This window comes from Sycon ciliatum, chromosome 11 (genome assembly GCF_964019385.1).
Source record: "Sycon ciliatum chromosome 11, ocSycCili1.1, whole genome shotgun sequence".
Lineage (NCBI taxonomy): Eukaryota > Metazoa > Porifera > Calcarea > Leucosolenida > Sycettidae > Sycon > Sycon ciliatum.
The window spans coordinates 3,787,824-3,811,726 of record NC_088653.1 but is presented as its reverse complement, the minus strand read 5'-3'; the positions used below and the strand labels follow the sequence as shown (position 1 = coordinate 3,811,726).

Sequence of the window (23,903 nt, the reverse complement as noted above, 5' to 3'; positions counted from 1 at the left end):
AGCTTTGGCTGACATTCCCGCTGTGCTGGCCGCAGCAGAATGCCACTTCTGATCCTCTGTTCAATGATCATTTGCCATGGCGACCCCGGTAAGTCCACGTAACTGGCAGGGCGCAGGGCTAGGGCTAGGGCAGGGTTGGGCCTTTTTCCTTTTGTACGAGTCTCGTTATGTTCTGTTGCCCGTACAAGAGCCGATTATTATACAAAAAAAGCCTTAGGGCATGTTCGATTGGTAGGATCGGGATCCCGATCCACCGGATCCACTGGATTCGCACCCTTTCGATTGGTCGGATCCGGTTCCTTCGGATTTGGATCCGGTCAACCCTCCTCGGGGAGCAGGGTTGACCGGATCCAACGTAGGCCTTATGCTCGAAACGGTGTCAGATTCTGCTTTTTTTGCACCGAAATTGCCAGAACCATACAAACCTTGGCGGGAAATTCCTCGAATTCTGCTCCATTTCTTTATCCACATACAAAACATGCATATTACCAGAAAATGTACTTAAGGGCATGTTCGATTGGTAGGATCGGGATCCCGATCCACCGGATCCACTGGATTCGCACCCTTTCTATTGGTCGAATCCGGATCCGGATCCTTCGGATTTGGATCCGGTCAACCCACGTCGGGGAGCTAAAAAAAAAAAAAAAAAAAAAAAAAACCTCGGGGAGCAGGGTCGACCGGATCCAACGGATCCAAATGTGACCTTTGTGCGTATATGGCGGGTAAAAATCTTTTTTGTACACATTGTGGTACGCACACGTGGATGGAGATAGAGCTTGTTGACTTTTTGTACGACGCACGCGATGAGTACGACGTTCAACCTTTTGGGTGCCTTGTGAGCGCCATTTTCAACATGGCAACAGTCAAGGTCCAAGATAAAGTGTTCAGTTGAATCTGAAGGATCCGAGGGATCTGAGATCTGGATCCCGATCCCGATCCTTACCAATCGAACATGCCCTGCCAATTTTTCTGCCGGCATTATCCGCCAAGCCCGGAAAATGGCGCTCACAAGCAGGGAGTAGTACATATTGTACTACTCCCTGCTCACAAGGCATCCAAAAGGGTGAACGTCGTACTCATCCCGTGCGTCGTACAAAAAGTAAACAAGCTCTATACGATCTATCTCCATCCACGTGTGCGTACCACAATGTGTACAGAAATGATTTTTACCCGCCATATACGCACAAAGGTCACATTTGGATCCGTTGGATTATAATAATACGAAGTAGTGGTTGCGACTTCGGCGATGATTTGTAAGAAAAGGTTTGCTCCCCACACCGGAGCTCGCGCTATTCCGCCGACTTTTCTTGACACTTGACTGACTCACGACTGCCATCCAGAGCACACGAGAAGTCCATCGAACCTTCGACTCAATAATAATAATAATAATATTAACTGGTTTGAGGGAAAGAGACAAACGGGAAAAGTCTGAAGAAAAAATTGACTGTCACCACCAGGACTCGAACCAGGGACCCTCGCTTGTAGCCAGCGATGCTCTTACCACTGAGCTATGGTGTAGTCACACCTCCTGTGAATCCACACAGGCGGGCGGGACGCAGCCCTCACTGTACCCACACACTTCACGTACACATTAATAAAAAACAGTTAATAATAATAATAATAAATTTAAACAATCGACGAGGAGACAATAGTCGTAAAATGGCAATAAATAAGATAAATTGTGCACTCATAACAACAGCAAAAATGAAGAAAGTCAAGTTACTTCCATAACGTTTTCTTGTGACTGTCATCAGTGGAACGCCGTCACATAAAAATGTAATAACTAAAACACACACTTATATACATGTAGCTAATATAGTTTCAGGTAGAAATACAGCAGCTAACAGGTACAAAAAGGGAAGTTTGCACCTTTGCAATGTGTGAATATAGTAGATGGGATGGACGGCGGCATTGGAATGGAGGTGGAGGATGAGAGTAGTGATGAGGAGGAGTTTGATGTTGACAAGAGGAAGTCTGCAGTGTACAAGCATTTGGTGTCCAGTCCAGAATGTCGTAAGGTGTTTGACGATTCCTGGTTTAGTGTTATTCGTTGCGCACGTTTCTTCAAGCAATTGCAGGTGTTGGAAGCTGTGTATATTCGTACTCGTGACCCTGTGCTATGTAAACAGAAAGAAAACGTTGTATCACTCACACTCTTCAAGTAATACACACGCACCATTACATTCATTCACACAGTATCACATTCATCTGCCACTACCTTTCTCACATACACTATATTCACACATTGCAAAGGTGCAAACTTCCCTTTTTGTACCTGTTAGCTGCTGTATTTCTACCTGAAACCATATTAGCTACATGTACATGTATATAAGTGTGTGTTTTAGTTATTACATTTTTATGTGACGGCGTTCCACTGATGACAGTCACAAGAAAACCTTATGGAACTTGACTTTCTTCATTTTTGCTGTTGTTATGAGTGCACAATTTATCTTATTTATTGCCATTTTAATAATAAATTTATTAGGATGACCCAAAGGCTGACAGATGTATCTCTCTGATCTCAAATGTGTGGGGCTTTTGTCGGAAAATGCGGTGACAGGTGATGCCTAGGTTGCTTGTAACTTTAGTTTCCTTTGTCCGATTTAGAAAAATTAAAGACCAAACTCCTCAGGACGCTCTAACCTATCCACAAAAAAAAACATAAGCCACAGAAAACCGATTTGAAAAAATGGTCTGAAGAGCCTACCATAAGTGGCGTGCAATCGACGCTACAAGCGAATATGGTAAGTAGGGAGATACAATTTGCGTCCGCCGGATCGCCCAGGCCTCGACAATGGAGATCGCCAAATTTCCAAGTTCACATCAACAGGGGAATTCCCACCTCCATGGAAGTTTGCGCCACTTCCATTCTGAGAGATCGATTTTTCAGTACTCATGCGTGCTTTTCAAGATACATGCACCAAAAACACACACACACACACAAGTAAATAAACAGACAGGATGTGTCACAGACGCCTGCCTTCATCACCGAACACAAAACTGCCTCTAGACTTTTTCAATATCTCTCGAACTTTTCTCTCCTCAGGTCTGCGAAACGCAAACCTCCCTGCTCCAGCCAATGCACCGGATTAGGGGAAAGTCGCCATTCACACGCCCACCTTTGTGTTACAGCAGAATATTATAGTTAATGGTGCACCGTGGACTGCACTGAAGAGAACATTGTACAATGACACCCCTCTGTTCATCGACAGACGCGTCAGAGTCAGTCTAAAGCATGAGACGATCTCTGTACTACACTTATCATATGGCAGCAAGACCAAGACTCCAGGGACGCCCGGCCAATCCTATCGCTGTTTTTCCGTAAGTCGGGTGTCCCTCTACATGCAGCCAGAAGCCCTCGCTGTAATCGTGAGCAACAGTGCGAGCTTTCAAAACATTAGTTTGCTTTTGTAGCGCTGGAAATGGAGATAAACACACCACCATTACCCAAATGGGTTTCATATGCGCGTAGTTTATGGACGAAGCGCAGTTTTTGTGCGGCCCTTCCAGGCCCTTCTGAGTTTATCCACCTCTACGCTTGCAAGACTTTTCATTACACTGGTATGCAGTATTACCTTCCACATTGTCATTAGTCTAGCATGGCGTCATATAATAATCTCAATTCAGTGTTTTCCGAAGAATAAAGAGAATGTTTGGAGTTGAGCGGCCTGAAATGATTTCCCCGTCTTGGAAAGCAAACAAAGCACCAGAAACGGCTTGTTATTTGTTACATGCATGTACAACAGTGACACTACGAGCGCCTCTCGTACTATGCGGCCATTGTGGGTCCGTTTCTAGATTGTGGAAAGCTAAAAACTCGCCATGCCGGAAGTCTCGTAGTCCGTGGGACATATTTGGCAGCGGAAACCACGGCTCGATTTTCCTTTAACCTGCCATATCGGCTCCTGCGAGGCTCGATGGCGAAGGATGAATCATACTGGTGTGTATATTAGGCGGACCACCTCTACTTTGGCGGCCCGTTACGTCCGCACTTTAACGCAGACACTGAGAAACTACATCATTTTTCTCGCGAATGACAACAGAATGAGCATTACGAATGTAGCTTGGACAACTCGCTCTGTTTTCAGTGCCTAGATTTGCCCCATGCTGACATCAAGCGGAGGAAAGTGTCAAATTTGACGACTGTAGCCGCGACCGGACAGTGCCTCTGCTCTCTTTCCAACTCGTTCATGGTCTTGCATTACAGCTCAGTCGACTTTTGGTTCGTCGGCGTCGATTGTGAGACGTCAGAGGGAAGTGAAAATCGAGAAGCTTGATTTAATTTGACGAACAAGGCAGGACCGTAGTAGGCGCAGCTCGAGAACCACAAGTTATAGACGCCGGGCGAATAGACAGTGCTGCCGGCGCCGCTCGAGAGCTGGCTTTCCCCACGCTATGTAAAACCAAGGTGGAAAGCGCAGTCACAGTTAGATCATGCCCGTGCGTAGTTCGTGGTGTTACGATCGCCTTACAACACATCAGGTGAGGACACACTGTGTGACACTGTCTAAGTCTATAAACAAAGGCAGTGGGCTTAGGTTCTGCGAAAGTGCTCAACGCCTGATTCAGGCCGAGCAGCGTACACAAGGGCGCACAATGAAAACCTTGGGCAAAGTCCGTTGTGACTCAGAGTTTCATGGCAGAAAGCAATCGATCTGAACGAATCAATCGTTGTCTGATGTTTGGTTCAGCCATGAAACTCTGAGTCACAACGGAATTTGCCCAAGGTTTTCAGTGTGTGCCTTTTGTCTGAGTCTATCGTTATTGACGAGAACTCGTAATCGTTCAAATGGGTAAAGCATGGCGGATTCAACCATGCAAACATGTACACACTGTACCACCATCGACATCAGATGCAATCAAGAGTACATAACCCCCAAGAGTGTGCAACTGCCTGCACAGCCTCTATGTAGTGCTGCGACGGCAGAACTTCACATCACGTGACATGGTTCAAAAGGTTACACTGGCAAACAGAGCAAAGTGACCACAAGAGAGTTGTACCCAAAGCTGGGCTGCATACAACCCTCTATCAATAGATGATAGCAAGAGTACATAACCCAAGAGTGTGCAACTCCAGATGGGGTCTGCGACGGCAGAACTTCACATCACGTGATGAACCCGTACACATTATTTGCACTCTGCGCATGATAGATACAGGGTTGTACGCAGCCCAGCTTTGGGTACAACTCTCTTGTGGTCACTTTGCATGTTTGCCAGCATAACCTTTTGAACCATGTCACGTGATGTGAAGTTCTGCCGTCGCAGCACAGCATAGAGGTTGTGCAGGCAGTTGCACACTCTTGGGGTTATGTACTCTTGATGATAGTAGAGAGGTTCCGCACTACGTAAAGTTGAGCAACTTTACGTTAGCGGGCGGGAAAAACCCGTGAATTCGCGAGTTTGCACTCTACTTACGGAAAGTTGTCTACGTAGAGTACGTAGATAGGGCTCTGATAACGTAGCTGGTCCGTAAGTGGATTGGGGTACAAATTGATGACTCTTTCCCCAGGTCGATCTGGTCGTACACTGCGGCGTTCGGAGTTGCCAAGGGCAGCTACGTGATTTGAAAACTCCGTATGGCGGAACCCAGATCCGCATACAGTTTATGTAAGACTTTCCGTAGATCGACTACGTTTTTTACTAACGTAATTACGTTATGCGGAACCTCTCTATTATGCCAAATAACGTGCAACTAGACTTGAGAGGGCATCACACACAAGTTGCATACACATTATACTACAATGTGTACATGGCAGGCGCTGAGCTCTGCAGGATTGCAAGTCACAGGTACCCGTACAACTTTGAACTTTGTATGCAACTACTCTGCAATGCCCTCCCAAGTCTAGTTGCACGTTATTTGGCATATCATGCACAGAGTGCAAATAATGTGTACGGGTTCATCATGTGATGTGAAGTTCTGCCGTCGCAAAGCCCATAGCTGGAGTTGGACACTCTTGGGGGTTGTGGACTCTTGATGCAATCATTGCCGCAGTATATGTATATTATAAATAGGCCCAAACTGGCTAGCCGCAGCTACAGCTTGAGCATACCGCGCACAGGAATCTACGTTGTATGGCGAGTGCGCACGGCGTAGCGTGAGTTGTGTCGAGGTTTACGTGGTGTAGGAGTAGAATGGACTAAACTGGCTAGCTACAGCTACAGTTTGATCGTACCGCGCACGTCAACGCACGTTGTATCGAGAGTGCGCATGCCGGGGACCGCCCCGTAGCGTGCATCATGTCTAGGTTTACGTTATGTGGGATTACGTCGTGTAGAACAAATTTCGTATGGTGGTGATGCTGTTTCGGTGCGGGATTTGATTTTTAGGGATCAGCGAGTTTTACGTGCAGGTGAGAGTTGTTGTATCGAGATCAGACCTAGAGTGACAATGAAGATTTTGTAAATAGGTGCACGCAGCTGCTTCGTGCCACCACTCAAACTATGCTGCTATGATTGCTAGCGCTGTTACTGCATGCTCATTCTTTGCAGCTTGCTACGGTCACGTGCATAGCGCATCACAGTAACCATGTCGAAAGAAACAAGATGGTGGATGCACATTCCCTCAATGTGACCGGCCCCTTATGCCAAAGCATAGTTTTTAGACAAAATTCCAGAAATTTCACCATCATAATTCGTCAAGTCTAGATCGCTGGACATCGCCAACTGGGAACTGAACCCGGGACCTCTCGTACATGAGGCATGGACACTACCACTCGGCTAACAGACCTGAAGACTCAAGGTACAGGCCATTAGGCTGCTTACAAACACACTAGTTTGTCATTCATGGGGCAATGAGTGCATCCTATGACGTACTAGTATGGAGTCCCCTTTCAAACACTTTTCTCTTTCTCTCTCTCTCTCTCTCTCTCTGAGAAGAAGTTTGGAGGCTTCCTGCAGGTCCATAGTAGACACAATTGGGTGAACTCACCCATTCCACAATACTCTGCAAATTTCCGAACCATTCCATTATATACAACGTTTCAGCCAATGGCCTCCTTCAGGTAGTCAATGATGTCCCTAAGGCTGCAAACGGGCGGTTTAAGTATGTGCCTGTTCCGCCCGAAGCTCGCGATCTATTCTGCTAACGGGGAGGCGGGAACCCCCCCCCCCAAAAAAAAACAGGTGTAAAGCTGGCCTGCATTCATGATGTTGCGTTGGATGGTAGCAAAGTACGAGTCAAGCGCAAGGCAGGGCTCTATCTCTATCCCTCTTAGTTTCCTCTGTCTCTGCCTCTGTTTCTCTCTATCTCTATTTCTTCCTCCCCCTCTCTCTCTGTCACTCTCTGCCTCTCTGTCTCTCTCTGTCTCTCTCTGTCTCTCTCTGTCTCTCTCTGTCTCTGTCTCTGTCTGTCTCTGTCTCTGTCTCTGTCTCTGTCTCTGTCTCTCTCTGTCTCTCTCTGTCTCTCTCTGTCTCTCTCTGTCTCTCTCTGTCTCTCTCTGTCTCTCTCTATCTCTCTCTCTCTCTTTCTCTGTCTCTCTCTCTCACTCTCTCACTCTCTCTCTCTCTCTCTCTCTCTCTCTCTCTCTCTCTCTCTCTCTCTCTCTCTCTCTCTCTCTCTCTCTCTCTCTCTCTCTCTCTCTCTCTCTCTCTCTCTCTCTCTCTCTCTCTCTCTCTCTCTCTCTCTCTCTCTCTCTCTCTCTCTCTCTCTCTCTCTGTCTCTCTCTCTCTCTGGTCTCTCTCTCTCTCTCTCTCTCTCTCTCTCTCTCTCTCTCTCTCTCTCTCTCTCTCTCTCTCTCTCTCTCTCTCTCTCTCTCTCTCTCTCGCTCTCTCTCTCTCTCTCTCTCTCTCTCTCTCTCTCTCCTTTCTGTGTCTCTCTCTGTCTCTCTCTGTCTCTCTCTGTCTCGCTCTGCCTCTCTCTGTCTCTCTCTGTCTCTCTCTGTCTCTCTATGTCTCTCTCTGTCTCTCTCTCTTTCTCTCTGTCTCTGTCTCTGTCTGTCTCTCTCTCTCTCTCTCTCTCTCTCTCTCTCTCTCTCTCTCTCTCTCTCTCTCTCTCTCTCTCTCTCTCTCTCTCTCTCTCTCTCTCTCATCAGTTGCTGTGAACACCTTGAGTGGAGAGCGCTTGCTCGAGCGTTGAACCGGGTTCTTAATCCACCATACCCAGTTCGCAAGGCTGGGCGGGGTTGTGAGCAGGCTTTCATTTCATCTTATCTTATTATTCCTTATTATTTCTGCTTTTCATCTCATTACAAAAATTCTGCGCTTTTTCTCCATCTGCGCATAAAATCTAGACTGACAACCTGCTTGTTAAATCATGCACCTGCTTTCAGGCGTAAAAACCCTGTTGTAGAGGTCTCAGTCCTCATTTGTTAGACTTACCTGTCTTTATAAATGTAACTTACTCTCTCTCTCTCTCCATCTCTCTCTATTGAGGTGCGTTTATTCTCTTTATCTTATTATTTCTTTTCTATCATTTCCCCTTGATTATGAGTTCCTATCAGTTGCTGTAAGCACCTTGAGTAGAGAGCGCTTGCTCGAGCGTTGAACCCTGGTTCTCAATCCCACCATTCCCGGGTTGTGAGCAGGCTTTCATGTCATCTTTTCACATTATTTCTTAGTTATTTCCGCTTTTCATCTCATTACAAAAATTCTGCGCTTTTTCTCCATTCGCGCATAAAATCTAGACTGACAACCTGCTTGTTGAATCATGCACCTGCTTTCAGGCGTAAAAACCCTGTTGTAGAGGTCTCAGTGGTCATATGTTAGACTTACCTGTCTTTATAAATGTAACTTACTCTCTCTCTCTCTCTCTCTCTCTCTCTCTCTCTCTCTCTCTCTCTCTCTCTCTCTCTCTCTCTCTCTCTCTCTCTCTCTCTCTCTCTATCTCTCTCTCTCTCACGCTTTCTTTCACTAGACTGCATTTCTGACCAGTGATTCTGGACAATCGCCGTGGAAAACCGGCCATGAGTGCCAAGGCTAGAGTAGCGGCAATGCTCCTGCCCACGTTTAACATCCTTGTTATTGTGGCTGGCAGCATCCATCTCGGTCAAACAGGTAAGCAAGTTTGCTCAAGTATCAACTGCAAACAAAATATTTAAAAAAACACAGTTGAACAAAATACATTAGTTATTGAATCAGAGCAATGCATAATATTATGCCGGACACGGACATAGCCGCTTTACTGAGCACATCACACTTGCACTTCCATCCCACTTTTCGAATATTACAAAAGCTACAAGACTTTCTGTCTGCCTGAACAGATCTGGTTTGATTAATGAAGTAAATGCGAATGGCGTCTGAAACTTGTCTGGCTTATATTTTGTATTGTAGGCTGTATGCATGGACGATGGATTCTCCGCAGCGCTTAGGCTATATCAATTCAGTATTAATATCACTATATTCCGCTCTCTTCTAGGGGTGTGCATGGGTAGTCGGGTACCCGCGCTACCCGTGAGGACCTCGGGTACACGGATACAGAAGAATAGAACCCGAAAACCCGAAGTCGAAGATCACATCACGCACGGTGCACGTGTACAAATTCACGTAAATACTCCGCAGGTCTACCCAGTGTGTAAGGGAAGGGGTGCACTGTGGTGTTACCGTGGGAACATTATCCGGTAGGAAAAGAAGTCGAAGATCACATCACGCACGGTGCACGTGTACAAATTCACGTAAATACTCCGCATGTCTACCCAGTGTGTAAGGGAAGGGGTGCACTGTGGTGTTACCGTGGGAACATTATCCGGTAGGGTACCCGTGCTACCCGTGTAACAATACCCGGACCCGATAATGTTACCTGACACTGCATTACTTTATTCATTATTGAGCTAACAGTTGCACATTCTGAATCACAAATATCTAGCAATACGTCCCGGTATTTGGTTCCACAACAGATGAATATCGGCATGTATGTGTGTGTGTGTGTGTGTGTGTGTGTGTGTGTGTGTGTGTGTGTATGTTTGTGTTTTGTGTGTGTGTGTGCGTGTGTGTGTGTGCGTGTGTGTGCGTGTGTGTGTGTGTGTGTGTGTGTGTGTGTGTGTGTGTGTGTGTGTGTGTGTGTGTGTGTGTGTGCATGTGTGCATGTGCGTTCATGCGTGCTTGTGTGCGTGTGGTATCTCTTCACCTCATAGCTGTTATAACTACGCGCCCATTGTCTACCACACCAACATCCACGCCAAGTCCAAATGACAAACCAGCCACTCTTCGCAACGTGTCTACCACTTCGGGATCACCAGAACCTATTGCCAGGACAGCTAATCTATCCGAGTCCAACCAAACAAGACTTCAGAGCGAAGGGATGTCGCGGAGCAAGAGTGCAGTGGAGATTATCTCTGCAACGTCAAGTTCAGCGGAACCTGCAGGCCTCGGAGCTAGAGAAGAAAATCTGCATTTTCAGATCGTAGCACATGACCATGGCAGTCCAGACAGCGGCAACAAACCTGCAGTATATCCAGGAGAAAATGTTGAGAAAACTGACGCTAGCGTTGGTCCAGCACAATCTGCAAATGAATCACGTGCTGTGCCGCTGGCCAAAGTTGCCAACCACCCCACCGTAAATCAAAGTACTAGCTATGAAAATCAGTCCAGCGTCAGCACTGCAGAGAAGGAGTCCACGTTGCTAACCAGAGTCGAAAACCGTGAGACGGACGTTATGCCGGTATCGCCACCTAGCTCTACCAAGACCAAGACAGACGGGAACAGCACCGCTAATATTAATAGTATACGGAATCACACCAGCAGCAGTACTGGTGAGTGTAGAAGTAGTGTTCGTGTCCTGCCATTATAGGGCTTGAAAATGCTAAGTCACAGCATAGCAGCAATTTTAAAGATTCAAAAACTGAATCCGCGTGGATTCAGCTTTCATCTGAATCCTAGCACATTTCAAGCGGTCTTACTCACAGCAAGGTGATATAGCCGATGAAATTGACAGCAAGGTGATACAGCCGGTGAAATTGACTGCTTTGGCTAATATCAAGAGTACATAACTCCCCAGAGTGTGCATCTCCGACCCAGCTCTGCATAGGGTCTTGGTCGAGCGGAGTCGGATCTTCTGATGTCATGCGTACACTCCACACCAGCGCAAGGCCGGTCTCGAGGCAGGGTACCATTGTTTTTGATCCAAGAGTACCCGCGACTCTCCGGGTTCCCCTCAGATGTGTACAATATTATGACACAAAGATCCGATTACGCTCGGCCAAGACCCTTTGCAGAGCTGGATCAGGCGTAGCACACTCTGGGGGGGGGGTTATGTACTCTTGCTAATATGGGCGGGGTGACAACTGGTGGCGAAGTAAAAGTCACACCTGCATAAGACAGTGGTGGGTTGGTATGCACCCACATGCAGAGTCAATAGCAAAGTCAAGCCTTAGTGGATCCACAAATTGGAAATCGGATGCGAAGTTACTACTCCCTGGCCGCTTTAACGTCATCTCTTCTATCCCTAATACAGCCCTAGCAGAAGTGAGACGACGGGGGGGGGGGGGGGGGGGGATAATCGGAACCAAAAAGTTGTTCTTTTTACTGTCGTTTTGTGCCACCACTTTATGCTGTTCTACTAAATGGTACTCAGGTGCATTTGAAAATTATGGACCTCTCGTTTCCTCGCCTACCTCACCATGCCGCAGTTTAACTGCACTCTCCAACCAACCTCGGCACATCCGTGCTGTTGCTCGCCACCCTATGCACGGGCGTCGGAAGGCATTTTAGTGTGGTACGGTCAGCCATCTGAAGCACAATTTACTCGTGGGGGAGGGATGGCTGAGCCGAACACTTTAGAGCCAAAATCAGAGCAGTTTATTGATTTACAGGGTACTTTAGGCAAATAGTTGTACGGTCAATACCGTATTGACCGTACCGTGTGCGACGCCCCTGCTATGTACCAGCGCTCTTGCATATCTTCTTGTTGCTTTTGACCCTCGTAGGTGACATCGAAAGAATCATTGCATATTGGTCTCAGCTCTGGTCGGTGCTAATTCAAACTAGATTTGAACAAAATTTCATACTGTAAAACCGGATATTGTAACGTTTTTTAAAGTTAACGAAATCCGGATTGTTGTGGGCCAGCGAGGTGAAAAATTCTAACGAATTCTGGGTCAAAACCGGCAAATTACGGTACATGTACATATCGTTTTGTTCGTAAGGGCTTGAAATGTAAAAGTTTTTTTTTAAATTCGTTTAATCTAGGGGTGAAACGAGTATATCGAGTACTCGAGCACTCGGTCGACAATTTGAAAAGAGCGAGTACTCGTTTCGCGAAAAATACTCGAAGCATACCATGCACTATTGTATGCACGTACATCAAGTACTAGTACTAGCATTGCTCTGACCAGTACTTACAGCCCAGGCAAGGGCGCCTACTGCGTCCTATACTAGCACCTCTAGATCTGAGTCTTGTGAAGGTCCAGTGCTTTTTGATAGTAACAAGTTGTGAGAAGTGCTTGGCAAGACTTCATGTATCGGGTGTACTACGTTAGTGGTGCGAGAATGTGTGCAGTGCATTGCTTATGTTGTCAGTAAAATACTCATACTCGCTCGAATACTCGCTCGTTTTTTCAACGAGTACTCAAGTCCTTGATTTCGGAACTCGTTTCACTTTAATCGTCAGAATTATAATTATGTTGGTTACCATTCCTGGTCTTACAGTAATAATTACCTTGTCTCTACAATGTGATTGCCGTAGGATCGAAGGAGAAGAACCGGCGTAACCTTTGGTGGTTGGCAGGCGGCGGCGCGGCGTGTTGTGTAGTTGCTCTGGCCCTGCTTGTCAGGGTGCGTACAAGGCGCAGATCAAAGCATAAATTCCAGCGTTGCGGGTCGAAAATGAGTCGGGCCGACACTCCCTTTGCCCTCATCAATATTATAGACAGGTAAGCGGTGTGACACTGTGTAATGGTTGAATAGACCCATTTGCGCAGTGCCAAATATGGAATGTATGAGTAATGCTTGTGAGCATGCTGGGATCAGGAACGCACTGTTCAACACCCCAGACGACCATGCCCATGTGGCTGTGAGCCGTGTTTATGGTACAAATGACGTCATTGCGGAATGGGTCCATTAGCAGGGCCAAGGGTACTGACATGTTTGTCCCTCTGAATCAACTCTCTTAGAACCAAATGTTGTAAAGTTGGTCGACAAGCCGTTGATTATCCACTCTCATTGTGATATCAAAAAAGTATTCTTTCTAGACCAAAGAGTTGTGTATTTGATAAATAAATAAATAAATATTTATGATACTTCTCCACACGTTTCGTTGTTCTGAACAACATCGTCATTCTTTGGTCTAGAAAGAATACATTTTTCATTCTAAATGTTGTGATGAATTTCGAATGTCAAACAACGGAAAACATCGAAGATGCTCTCCTATTTTCCTGGGGCAGTAGGAATCTGGCGGTATTTTCAGTTTTAGTCGACCTGTGAATCTCCTAAAGTACTCGACTCCAAATGCTTTCAGCCATGCATCTGCCCTCAATCCCTGTTTTTTTACAGCAGGTTTGATAGCAATAAGACGTCTTCACCATTGTGTTTGATAGCAATAAGACGTCTTCACCATTGTCTCTGATGCAGACTATGATAATTTGCTTGCAACGTACACCTTAACTTATGTGCAACTAGATCGACAGATAGGAAAATGACAATATGCACTAAACATGCTTTATCACTCCCTTAGTATTGACTCACATAGATTTTTGCCATACCTAAGCAGTCAAATATTCCTGCATATTTCACTCCTTAGGGCTATATTGACTGCTTATATTTGACTGCTTAGGGGTTGCGCAGTTGAACAGTGCCTAGTGCAGCATTGTCACTGCATGAGTAGGTGGTGGTGCAACGGTTGTGCAATCATAAAACCGGGATTCTTGAGGTTATCGTTCTGGAATTTGAAATACGGACTGTTTGTCGTGATAAATCTAATATTGACTTCGTACTTGGTCAGTACAGTCGACCTACCCTTATAACGATATTTGCGTCAGACCAAGAAATATTGTTATAAGGGTAATATTGTTATAGGGGTAACTGGTTCATTTCATACACATATTATGTCATAATGCATGGATTTTGTTCATTTTTTACACTCTTCATAGCATAAAAACTGACATACATGCACATTATGTACACAGCAAGGTGCCCACTGGTGCCCCCATTGCATTTCGTCATGTCCCAGCGACTTATCAAGTGAAGCTTGCCCTACCTGTATAGTGGGCTCTACATCTTCCCTGCTAGATAGTGTTACAAAATGGAAAATGTTGATTGATCAGGCCATTTTATATCGTTATAGGGGTAATATCGTTATAGCGATATTGTTATAAGGGTAGGGCATTGTATACAAAAGTCAATGGAGTGATTTGGTTTGGCAGAAAAATATCGTTATAAGGGTAATATCGTTATAGAGGTTATCGTTATAAGGGTAGGTCGACTGTATAGGAAATAAAAACCTCGTAAAAGACCTCGGCTTCGCCTCGGTCTTTTACTCGGCTTCGCCTCGGTCTTTTACTCGGCTTTTATTTCCGATATTGACCTCGTACTCAGTCAATATTAGATACTTATTGTTAGCATGTTCACACACACGCACGCACGCACGCACGCACGCACGCACACACACACACATACACACACACACGCATACATACGCACACATGCACACACATGCACACACACAAACACACACACACAAACATACACATTCACACATGCACACATGCACACATGTACACAGGCGTGACTTGGCAGTTCGGTCGGCAACCAGCTTTCTCCCAACTTTGTACCTCAGCTCGACAGCTGCGTCTGGCCATAATAGAACACCAATGGTTAACCACCGCCAAGAAGTACAAATTGAACAGGACAGGGGCCAGTATGCAGTCCTGCCACTGTTGTTGACGTCGATGTTGGACGTGAGGTTGCCATCCACGCGCACGTTCACCTGCATGGTCACACAAACACACACACACACACACACACACACACACACACACACACACACACATACACATACACACATGTCCACACACACACACACACACAAGCACACACAAACACACACACAAACGCACACACGCACACACACACACACACAGTACCCGTGAAGCACGGGAAAGTCGACTTTAAACTATCTGAGTATGGGGCCATCTAACTTTGGACATTGTAGATCATATGTAGCCAACTTGCTAGACAGTTGGTCACAATGGCAACCCCTTTGCCCGTATATCACTGTATCCTGCAATGCACATCCTCCAGCATTGAGATCTAGAACAGTTTGGGAGATTGGAAACAACCGTAGGGATTTCAAACTTCTAGAAAAATGATGTCATTTTCATGTTGTTGTCTCGAGCGCGCCTCTTATCGACACCATTGATGTGTGGTTCATTCGCTCCACTCTCTGCGACAGGCCTCAAGAACAGTGCCCGCCTTCTAGGTCGGGCAGTCCAATCTGTGGAAGAGCGGATGACACACCAGGCAGCCCAGCTGCTGTTGGCACACCTGGAAGAGTACGCCGCAGAGGGTCCGTAGAGCAACGGAGAGGAAGCAAACTAGAACGGTATGTTGCCTAGGTAATGTAAAAGTTGTAATTTTAGCACTGGAGTGGAAAGCCAAGAATTAAAATGGAGAAAAGAGAAAGACCAAAGTTGTAAAGTTATATGTTGTGTGTGTGTCCAAAACTGATAAATATAAGCAAGATATACTCAATGATGCAGACAGCCAGACTGTTTTGGCCAATGATGCCTCATCAGTGCAACTCCGAGCTTAAAATAGGATTGAACTGTCAGCCATGGCTACGAGAATCACAGACATTAGGACAGCTCGATGTACTAGCGCTGAGAGTGCTAAAACTGCTAGAAGCAGCGGGCAAAGCATAAAGCTAACCAGCGCAAGTGCGTCCTATTGAGAGTGCTCTACAAGATCGAAATCGAGCAGCGAAATACTCAATGATGCAGACAGCCAGACTGTTTCGGCCAGTGAGGCCTCATCACTGCAACTCCGACAGCCATGGCTACGAGAAGCAAGATATCGATATAATTATTATACTTGAACAATAGGACACACTTCAGGCTCCTGAACGTTTTGAAAGTTCTCACTAGTACACTGTCATGCCGCATCATCAGGTGAAATACAGGCAAAATCAAATGAACAAAGACATCAATTAAAGTGCAGCAGAGAGGCGATAGAAACTGTGCAACGAGAAGAATACGAGGAACCCGAATTGTGCGACTTCTGACATGTTCTGCTCGTCTGTCTGCCACAGTAAAATTCCGGGATTACATCATACCTGGTTCAGATCAGTGGCGAGAAGTGGCGCAGGGCATATAACTGAGCTGCAGTTCTGCAGAAAGAAACCTGCTTGAATCCTGGCTTAATGCACTACAGTACTGTCTGGCGCAGAAGTACGGAGCGCCGAAGAATTTCATCAAGCACAACATACCAATGTATACACGGTGACTCAACTGTGCATAGACTGTGGTACATAGAAAAAGGAACGGTCTAGGCTAGGAGGCTGACTCCCTAGTTCTTCGGCGATCGACAGTACTGTACATCACAAAAGTTACGTAATCGTGGAATTTCGCTGTCACGGCAACCCATCATAGCTGCACACACTGAGTGCGATCAGATACACACTTGAATCGATTCAAGTGCATTCAAGTCGTTCGACTTTCATGTAATGAGCCCTGGAATCGGTTCGAATCCATTCACCCTATTCACACGGGGTGATGTGAATAGCGCGAAGAGATTTGTGAATGGATTCATGAATTGATTCTCGGGCATAATCGATCGCACTCACTGGGTTAAATGTATTATAACATCTAAGCATCACAGCCTGACATAATAGTGGGGGGAGGAGGATTGGGAGGCAGGAGGGGATCAAAATTGAACATGTTCTACGAAGTTGGGATCAAAATTGAGCATGTTCTACGAAGTTTGGGATCCTATTGTAGCAATTTCACTGAATGCTCCGAATATTTTGAACCACTGTGGCCCAAACCTTGAATTTTGAAATGTGGGGGTTCAACCTGTTATCAAAATTAATGTGACTTTAGTTCTGATAGGCGAAATACAGTTGTATGTTTGGATGTTAATTGGCTATCTAAACTTTCGTGAAAGGGTTTTCTGCCCACGCTGGAGCTTGTGCTACCGCCATTTCACATTCTTAAACTGTTACTTTTGTTGCATGACTATGTCTTCCTTAGGTCTTTGAGCAGCATATCTAGTGTTGCGCTGTCACCTGACATGATGTCAAGCTGTCTTCCCCGTGTCTCACCCTACCATGGGGGTGGGCTATCCAAGACACTCTCACTGGATGAGTGCAACATGAAGCGATTCCGGAGCAACTTGTACGCGTCCAATACGTGGAGCAACCGTAGCCACAAGCATGCAAATCCACACCAGCGATTGCACGGCATGAAAAACCTGGGAAGGTAGGGTACAGTTGCAACTTTGTTGTTTTCTCTCTTTCCCTCTCTTTCACTCACTATATCTCTCTCTCTCACTCTCACTCGCTCTCTCTCTCTCTCTCTCTCTCTCTCTCAATCTCACTCTCTCTATCTCTCTCCCTCTCTCTCTATCTCTCTCTCTCTCTCTCTCTCTCTCTCTCTCTCTCTCTCTCCTTCTCTCTCACTCACTCTCTCTGTCGCTTTCTATTTTCAATCTCATCATTTGATTATTCAGCATGATGTTGCAGGGCCCCATACCTCAAGTAATACTAATAAATTGGAAATAATGGAGAGGAAATAATGCTGCAATGTTGTTGGTCGTATTATGTGACAATACTTAAAGTGTTGGAGTTCTGTTTCTGGTCGCTGAATGTCACGGATGTCACTGTAATGTAAAACTCCCCTGGTCGGGGCGGGTTGAGACCGAGCCCTGCCTGTAACGTTGAACTGCCTTGAGCTTTGAACATGCATGCATGTACTGCATGCGAGTAAGCATTTTTCTATGACAGTCTATAGTTTTGTGTAGCCTTGGTTTCAATGAAAGGCCATTTCGTGATTTCAGAAAGGTTCAGAAAGGTGTCCGGTAAATGGACGTGCCCAAATTGTTTTATCTCTCTATTTTTTACAAAGAACACAAACCCGGCTCGAGACAAAAATCAATAACAAGAAAGATAACAAAGTTTCATGCAGGGAGAACGAAGGAACGACTAGAACACAGAAGTTGAGGGTTGACAGAACAAACAACTACTAGTCAGGGCTGACTACGAGTATCCACTAGGGCAGCTGTGTAGATGTGGCATTAGGGTCGTCCTGATCTGCGGAGTTTTGATATGTTTTTTTTTTATTGTACACGTTTGGCACACAGTGATGGGATTTTGCTTTTTATTGGTTTCTTTTGCCCCCCCCCCCCCCCCACTCTTCCCTCCTTTCAGCACTGCACAGGTTGGCTTGTTAATTTTGTTACGTTTCCGGCACTTCACTTCCCTGACTGCTTTGTGTTATATTGCCAAAAACATGTCGCTCAACACGTGACGGATTTAGTTGGGGTCATATGGTCACGTATACCCCCCCCCCCCCACCCCTCGTCGGGATTATTTTGTTGGTTCACTTTTTAAGACCGTCACGTGCATATGCATGGTGTCGGCAAATGTCCCTTGCCGAGTGCTTGACAGTTTTTGAATGCGTAGTACACCCAATGCTGCAGACAGCAAGCTATTTCGGCAATAAAGGCCTCGTCAGTACAGTCTGAGCAAGAAATAATGCTTCTGCTGGCTCTGTCATTTGCAATCCTTAAACTGGTCTTACCTCTCCACGCAATTTCAAATTTGGACTTCACGGAGAATTTCAAAGTACTTGGTCTGGCTCATCGCAATTGTCGCTTATCTCCCACGCACTTTTTGACAGGTAAAACCCAGTCCAATCACGATATCTAACTTACTTTTGCTTGGGAGGTTGTGATGGCAAGATCAAATGAGGCACCAAAGAAAAAATGATCGCGACTAGCGCTTTGAATCGCGATGTGTTCGACTTTTTTGGGAAGTGGAAATCTGGCTATACACTGTCTGTGTTGCCAAAGGCCAAATGCAGCGACCCGAAGACCGGAACTGTAGCAGGGGCAACTGACATCCTGGAGAGCGTGACAGGCACGCGTGCACGGCAGAGGAGTATGAGCGTCATGCTGAAGAAGAAAGGTGTTTTGATGCGATGCGCGCATGCAAGGGACGTTTTGGTTGTTCCTTTTGTTCCTTCGTGGACCTGGCAGCAGCATTACAAGAGTCGTCGTCAGCGTATCCAGTGGAGGGTATGACAGCTGTCTGGAGAGGCCTGTACGCCTCATTCCAAGGCTCTGTTGAAACACACTGTGGTGACATACAGGTCACACTGCCCACGGTTCCTTCAAGCACCGGAGTGACAGACACAACTGTTTCTTTCCCATTGCTGCCATACGACAGGCTGACAAAACAAGAGATACTCTGCCAGTCGCTAGCAGCTAGACACCAGCAATTTAATGTCAGCTCATGTAACGGCGGCAGCTCGAGTGATGGAGAGTTGAATGAACTCTGGACCTGTAAGAGTGTGAATGCAAGAACGCGCTCCTTCGCTGATTTATTTCGTGCATTTTGCTTACTTTGCTTCCCGTCTATGACTCGCTTCACCTGATTCCATGGCTGAATTTTTTTTCTTCTGGCGGAGAGTATTCATGTATCATGCTTCCTCACTATGCCTATTGAAAATTTCACAGAGCGGCCACAAAACGCCTGTTCTTAGTGGCGATAGATAAGCGACAATTGCGACGAGCCTGACCAAGTATTAGGAAATTATAGGCCACATGCCACGTACTGCTCTTTGCTCTCCGAAACTCAACACTTGCACCATTGGTAAGAGCTTGGCTTGCGAATAGCAAAGTCCTGGGTTCGAGTCCCTTTGGTGTGATTGATGATCTTTTTTTCTTTTTTTCATATCTGGCTTGCATGTGTTGAGTTTCGGACAGAAATGAGCAGTACGTGGCATGTGACCTCTAGCCTCCTATTACCTCTCCACTGTTCAAATATCCCTTTCTTTTTCGCTTTTATCATCGACAGAACATTCGACCTAAGTAGTGCTTGAAATGATTGTGTTTTTGTCTTCATTTGGTGAAACAATCAATCTCGCATCTAGTAGAGGAGGAACCATTTAAGTGCGACTCCCTCTGAAACCTGTGAACGTAGTTTAGGCAAAGGGAGCCAGAGTTGGTACGTAATCACAGCCATTCCGTTCCCCGGGACGCAGGACACAAAGGACAAGACTAGTTAGTTTTACATTATATTGTTGACAAGACGGAAATTAAGACTACAATGAACGGGACGAACAAGAAGACTGACAAAAGGACTCTCGACTACAAAATCGCGCATGCTCACATCACACATGCATGCGACTAGGCGAGACAGTTTGGGAAATGCCATCACACAGAAAAACAACACATCATTTTACAACAGAGTGTAGTAGTGCAGCCAGCAAGACCGTCTTCAAATGACCCGGATGCACTCTTCCCTGAGATACTAGTCTCCGCACCATTGTCTGTCCTTATTCTTTTCGAGCTGGTTATGTGATCATAGTTTAAAAAAAATTAAAAAATAGATATACCACTAGTCATGGTTGAATGCCAAGTACCTTATTTATTTATTTATTTTATTTATTTATTTAATTATTTATTTATTTATTTATTTATTTCACCTTCCCGTGACCTTAACCATGATAACTCTTGATGGGTCTTCTGTTTTTTACAATGCACTTATTCTTCTGTTGATTGTTGCGTTTTTTTGATTGCTGATGCAGATTGCTGAACCAATCTGCTAGCATGGATACTATTGACAGCGAATGCAGTGATTCACAGTACTCCATTCCCTGCTCGGACTTGATTAAGAAGTCGGCTAGTGCTCACCGCAGTCAGACGAACCATGATGCGGCCAGTGGGTTTGACGCATGTTCAACACCTCCGACATCTGCCAATGGCAAAGGCAGCGCATTAGCGAGAGAAAGCACGTTGAAATGGAATTCGTTCAGTTCCTCAGCCGATGCTGACATTGTAACCGAAAACAGTCAGCTAGCTTCGTGGCGCACACAATTCAGCAGGGACTCAACAATGGAACTCGATGCCAGCTGCACCGAACATGATTCCCAACTTGAACGCTCGGTGGATACTCGCCTCAGACCGGTGCTCAGCGAGAGCGAAGGAAGCTGCGAGGCCACGGAAATTTACTCCGTGCCACTTGACGGCAAGCAGTTTAGCATGGGAATGAGGTCAATGATGGCAGGCTATGACTGGGCCCAAGAAAGCGAATGCGTGGGCCAATCGGCCTCCCCGGCTCACACCGACTGGCCCCTCTCTGAATCCTATTGTTACGTGGGAATACCAGATGAACTGGAGCTCTCAGCTTCGAACTCAGTGGAAGACGATGTGAGTGTTGAACTAGACAAGCTCTGCACTGACGTCGGATGGGACGTCTTGGCACCTGGTCAGGATAACAATGTCCTTGGTTCGAATTCTCAAACTGCTTGGGAAGTCTTGGCCCCTGGTCAGGATAAAGGTGTCCTTGGTTCGAACTCTCAAACTGCTCGTAGTGCAAGCAATTCACCCATCCACAACTCACCGCTACCGGATCATGTCGCTATCCAGAACAAAGCACAATGTCGAAGTTTGTTGCGACAAAACAAGGCTGATAGAATGACCATCCACAGTGCAATTCAATCTTGGAAGCGAAGTTTACGGTTAGCCAAAACCAGTCAGCTTGACAAGGGTGTGACTGGATCTGCTCCAGCTGTGCTGGATTCGTCCCTAGAGGCAGCATCGGAGACAATGGCAACAGCACCCACTTCACCGGAAACATGCAACCAGAGCGGCAAAACAAAATCCACCACTGATGGTGCTGTCAAGCAGCCTAGCATCATCTGCGAAGATCTGGAACCAGACCATCTCGCATCCGGCCAGCTTGCAGAGAACGAGATTGATACGACCGGACAGCAGCAGGGACACAATATGTCGATCCAGCGCCAATCAGTGTCAAATGTCCCGACGGCATCGCCTCTAAGGCCCAAAGATCTGAAACTACAGGGCAACAGAAAACGTGTAGGTTCCAATAACTCCTACATGCTTCCCATAGGGGACGGGTTCACATCACCTGGGCTTAGTTATTTGTCGGTGGACTCTGATATATATGCGTCCGTGCCTCCCGAGGGTACGCGGCGGTGGAAACGGCATTCTTCTCAGATGGACAGTATTTATTCCATACTCCCTGGAGTGTTTCCGAGCAACGAGAATAGTGAAACCGATCACTACTATCTGACGCCGTGTATTTTGAGTATCACGGAAAACGGGAAGACTGTGTGTCCACCGCGATCCCCTACTTCATCCCGCGTCAGTCCTCTTACTTCATCCTCTGTCAGTCCTCCTGCTTCACTCTTTGTCAGTCCTCCTGCTTCACTTGCTGTCAGTGCGCCTGCTCAACTCTCTGTCAGTCCTCCTGTTGCTGATGATGATGATGACGTCATCGATACAGCAGCAGTCACAGTGCATATTTATCCCGTTCCGCAGACCAGTGACGACACGGGGTAGGTTACGACTGACGATTGTGTCATAGCCGTCGACAGGTGTTGGCACGTCAGCCAGCAGCGTATCCACACAACTCAGGATATCACTCACCCACCGGCATGTGAAAAGAAACTATGCATCGTAACGGACCCTCCATCTGCACCCAAATACAAAAGTCCACATGCAGACATCAGGATCACAGTTGTTCTGCGCCTACCGCCAAGACAAACCATCTTGAAGACAGCCGGCAGATGTATGTCAGCGAACGATGAACCACACAAGGCAATACTCCTGGTGCTAAAAGATCCTTTTGCGATGTTATTCCATCCGTATAGCTGAAACACGTGGATGGAAATAAAATGGCACAGTACCACTTACACTCGAAACGCCGTATGCTATAGTTCTGTACTAATGCACAGTGCATATGCAAACACACACATTTTTTACATTTTTTTACGAGAAACAACGAACCTCGAGAACATACCCTCCCCATTCCTTGCATATCATACAGATACATTATAGCGCGTCATCCACTTTGGAAATACATGCCATCAGATGACTCTCACTGCAACATGCATTTCTTTCTTTCACTATCGGTATTTTATTCCAAACCCACAGGCTGCAAACAGAAACTATTCTCACGACTTTGCGCAGCATTTCCGTTCAGAATTTATGCAAAAACTGCCAAACGCTCTTCTATCTTTTCCACTCAACGTCTTTTATGATCTCTTCCCGGGCGACCGACAAAACATTCTCCTTACTGTGACTATCTTCATTGATTATTGTTATTTCTGTTATTTTACACGTCGTGCACGCACCCCTCATCGTCCAATAGTTGTTAAATCAGGTACGCAGGCTGATTCATCTCAGGAGATGACTATAATATTATTATTTTTTTCATTCCACATGCGGATGTGGATTTACGATTTGCAGCGGCAGACAAGCCACCGATTCACTATTGTTCTCTCTTATTTTACACATCGTGCCACCATCCTTCATCGTCCAAGAGTTGTCAAATCAGCTACCCAGGCTGATCCATCTTATGAGATGACTATACTGCTTTAGTTTTCCTTCCACATGCAATTATGGATTTGTGATTTACATCAGCAGACAAACCAGAAATTCTCTCCCAGGCCAGGCCGATTTGTCTGCGCCGCAGTTCCGTCGAGGGTGGTTTGTGATTGTTGGGTGAGTGGAACTGGAGTTACAACCTGAAGAACGTGAAAATATGCAGATTTTTGAAATTTTCCCTGCGGCTGGTAAAGGGTTAAATGTTTACAGCTGGGTGGGGATATGAACGTATTCAGCAGCTCAAAGGGTTTCCCAGAACGTGGAATGGCCCGAGTAACTGACATCGTCCCTGCAATTTCAAATCAGTTTGTTTATGTGTAATTGCCCGGAGTGAAACTTTTATTGTAGCCTCATATCACTTCAGAGCCGCAGGCAGCAGATGTCAACAGGTCCACGGCACAGTTAAT

At 46.1% G+C, this 23,903-nt stretch overlaps 1 protein-coding gene across 1 annotated transcript; it reads left to right on the top strand.

The window, feature by feature from the left end:
• The first annotated feature begins 8,888 nt into the window (after positions 1-8,888).
• On the top strand, positions 8,889-23,500 carry LOC135827000 (uncharacterized). The gene is made up of 6 exons (XM_065339522.1): positions 8,889-8,991; positions 10,068-10,685; positions 12,617-12,803; positions 15,320-15,469; positions 17,115-17,342; positions 20,673-23,500. The coding sequence occupies exons 1-6, from the start codon at positions 8,901-8,903 to the stop codon at positions 22,447-22,449; spliced, it is 3,051 nt and encodes a 1,016-aa protein (XP_065195594.1). The 5' UTR covers positions 8,889-8,900; the 3' UTR covers positions 22,450-23,500.
• Positions 23,501-23,903: the final 403 nt, after the last annotated feature.

Excerpts from the sequence above, each read along its gene's own strand:
- LOC135827000 (XM_065339522.1), top strand. The coding sequence starts at position 8,901 with ATGAGTGCCAAGGCTAGAGTAGCGGCAATGCTCCTGCCCACGTTTAAC. Across the intron at positions 8,992-10,067 it reads CATCCATCTCGGTCAAACAG|CTGTTATAACTACGCGCCCA; the intron begins GTAAGCAAGTTT and ends TTCACCTCATAG. Across the intron at positions 10,686-12,616 it reads TCACACCAGCAGCAGTACTG|GATCGAAGGAGAAGAACCGG; the intron begins GTGAGTGTAGAA and ends TGATTGCCGTAG.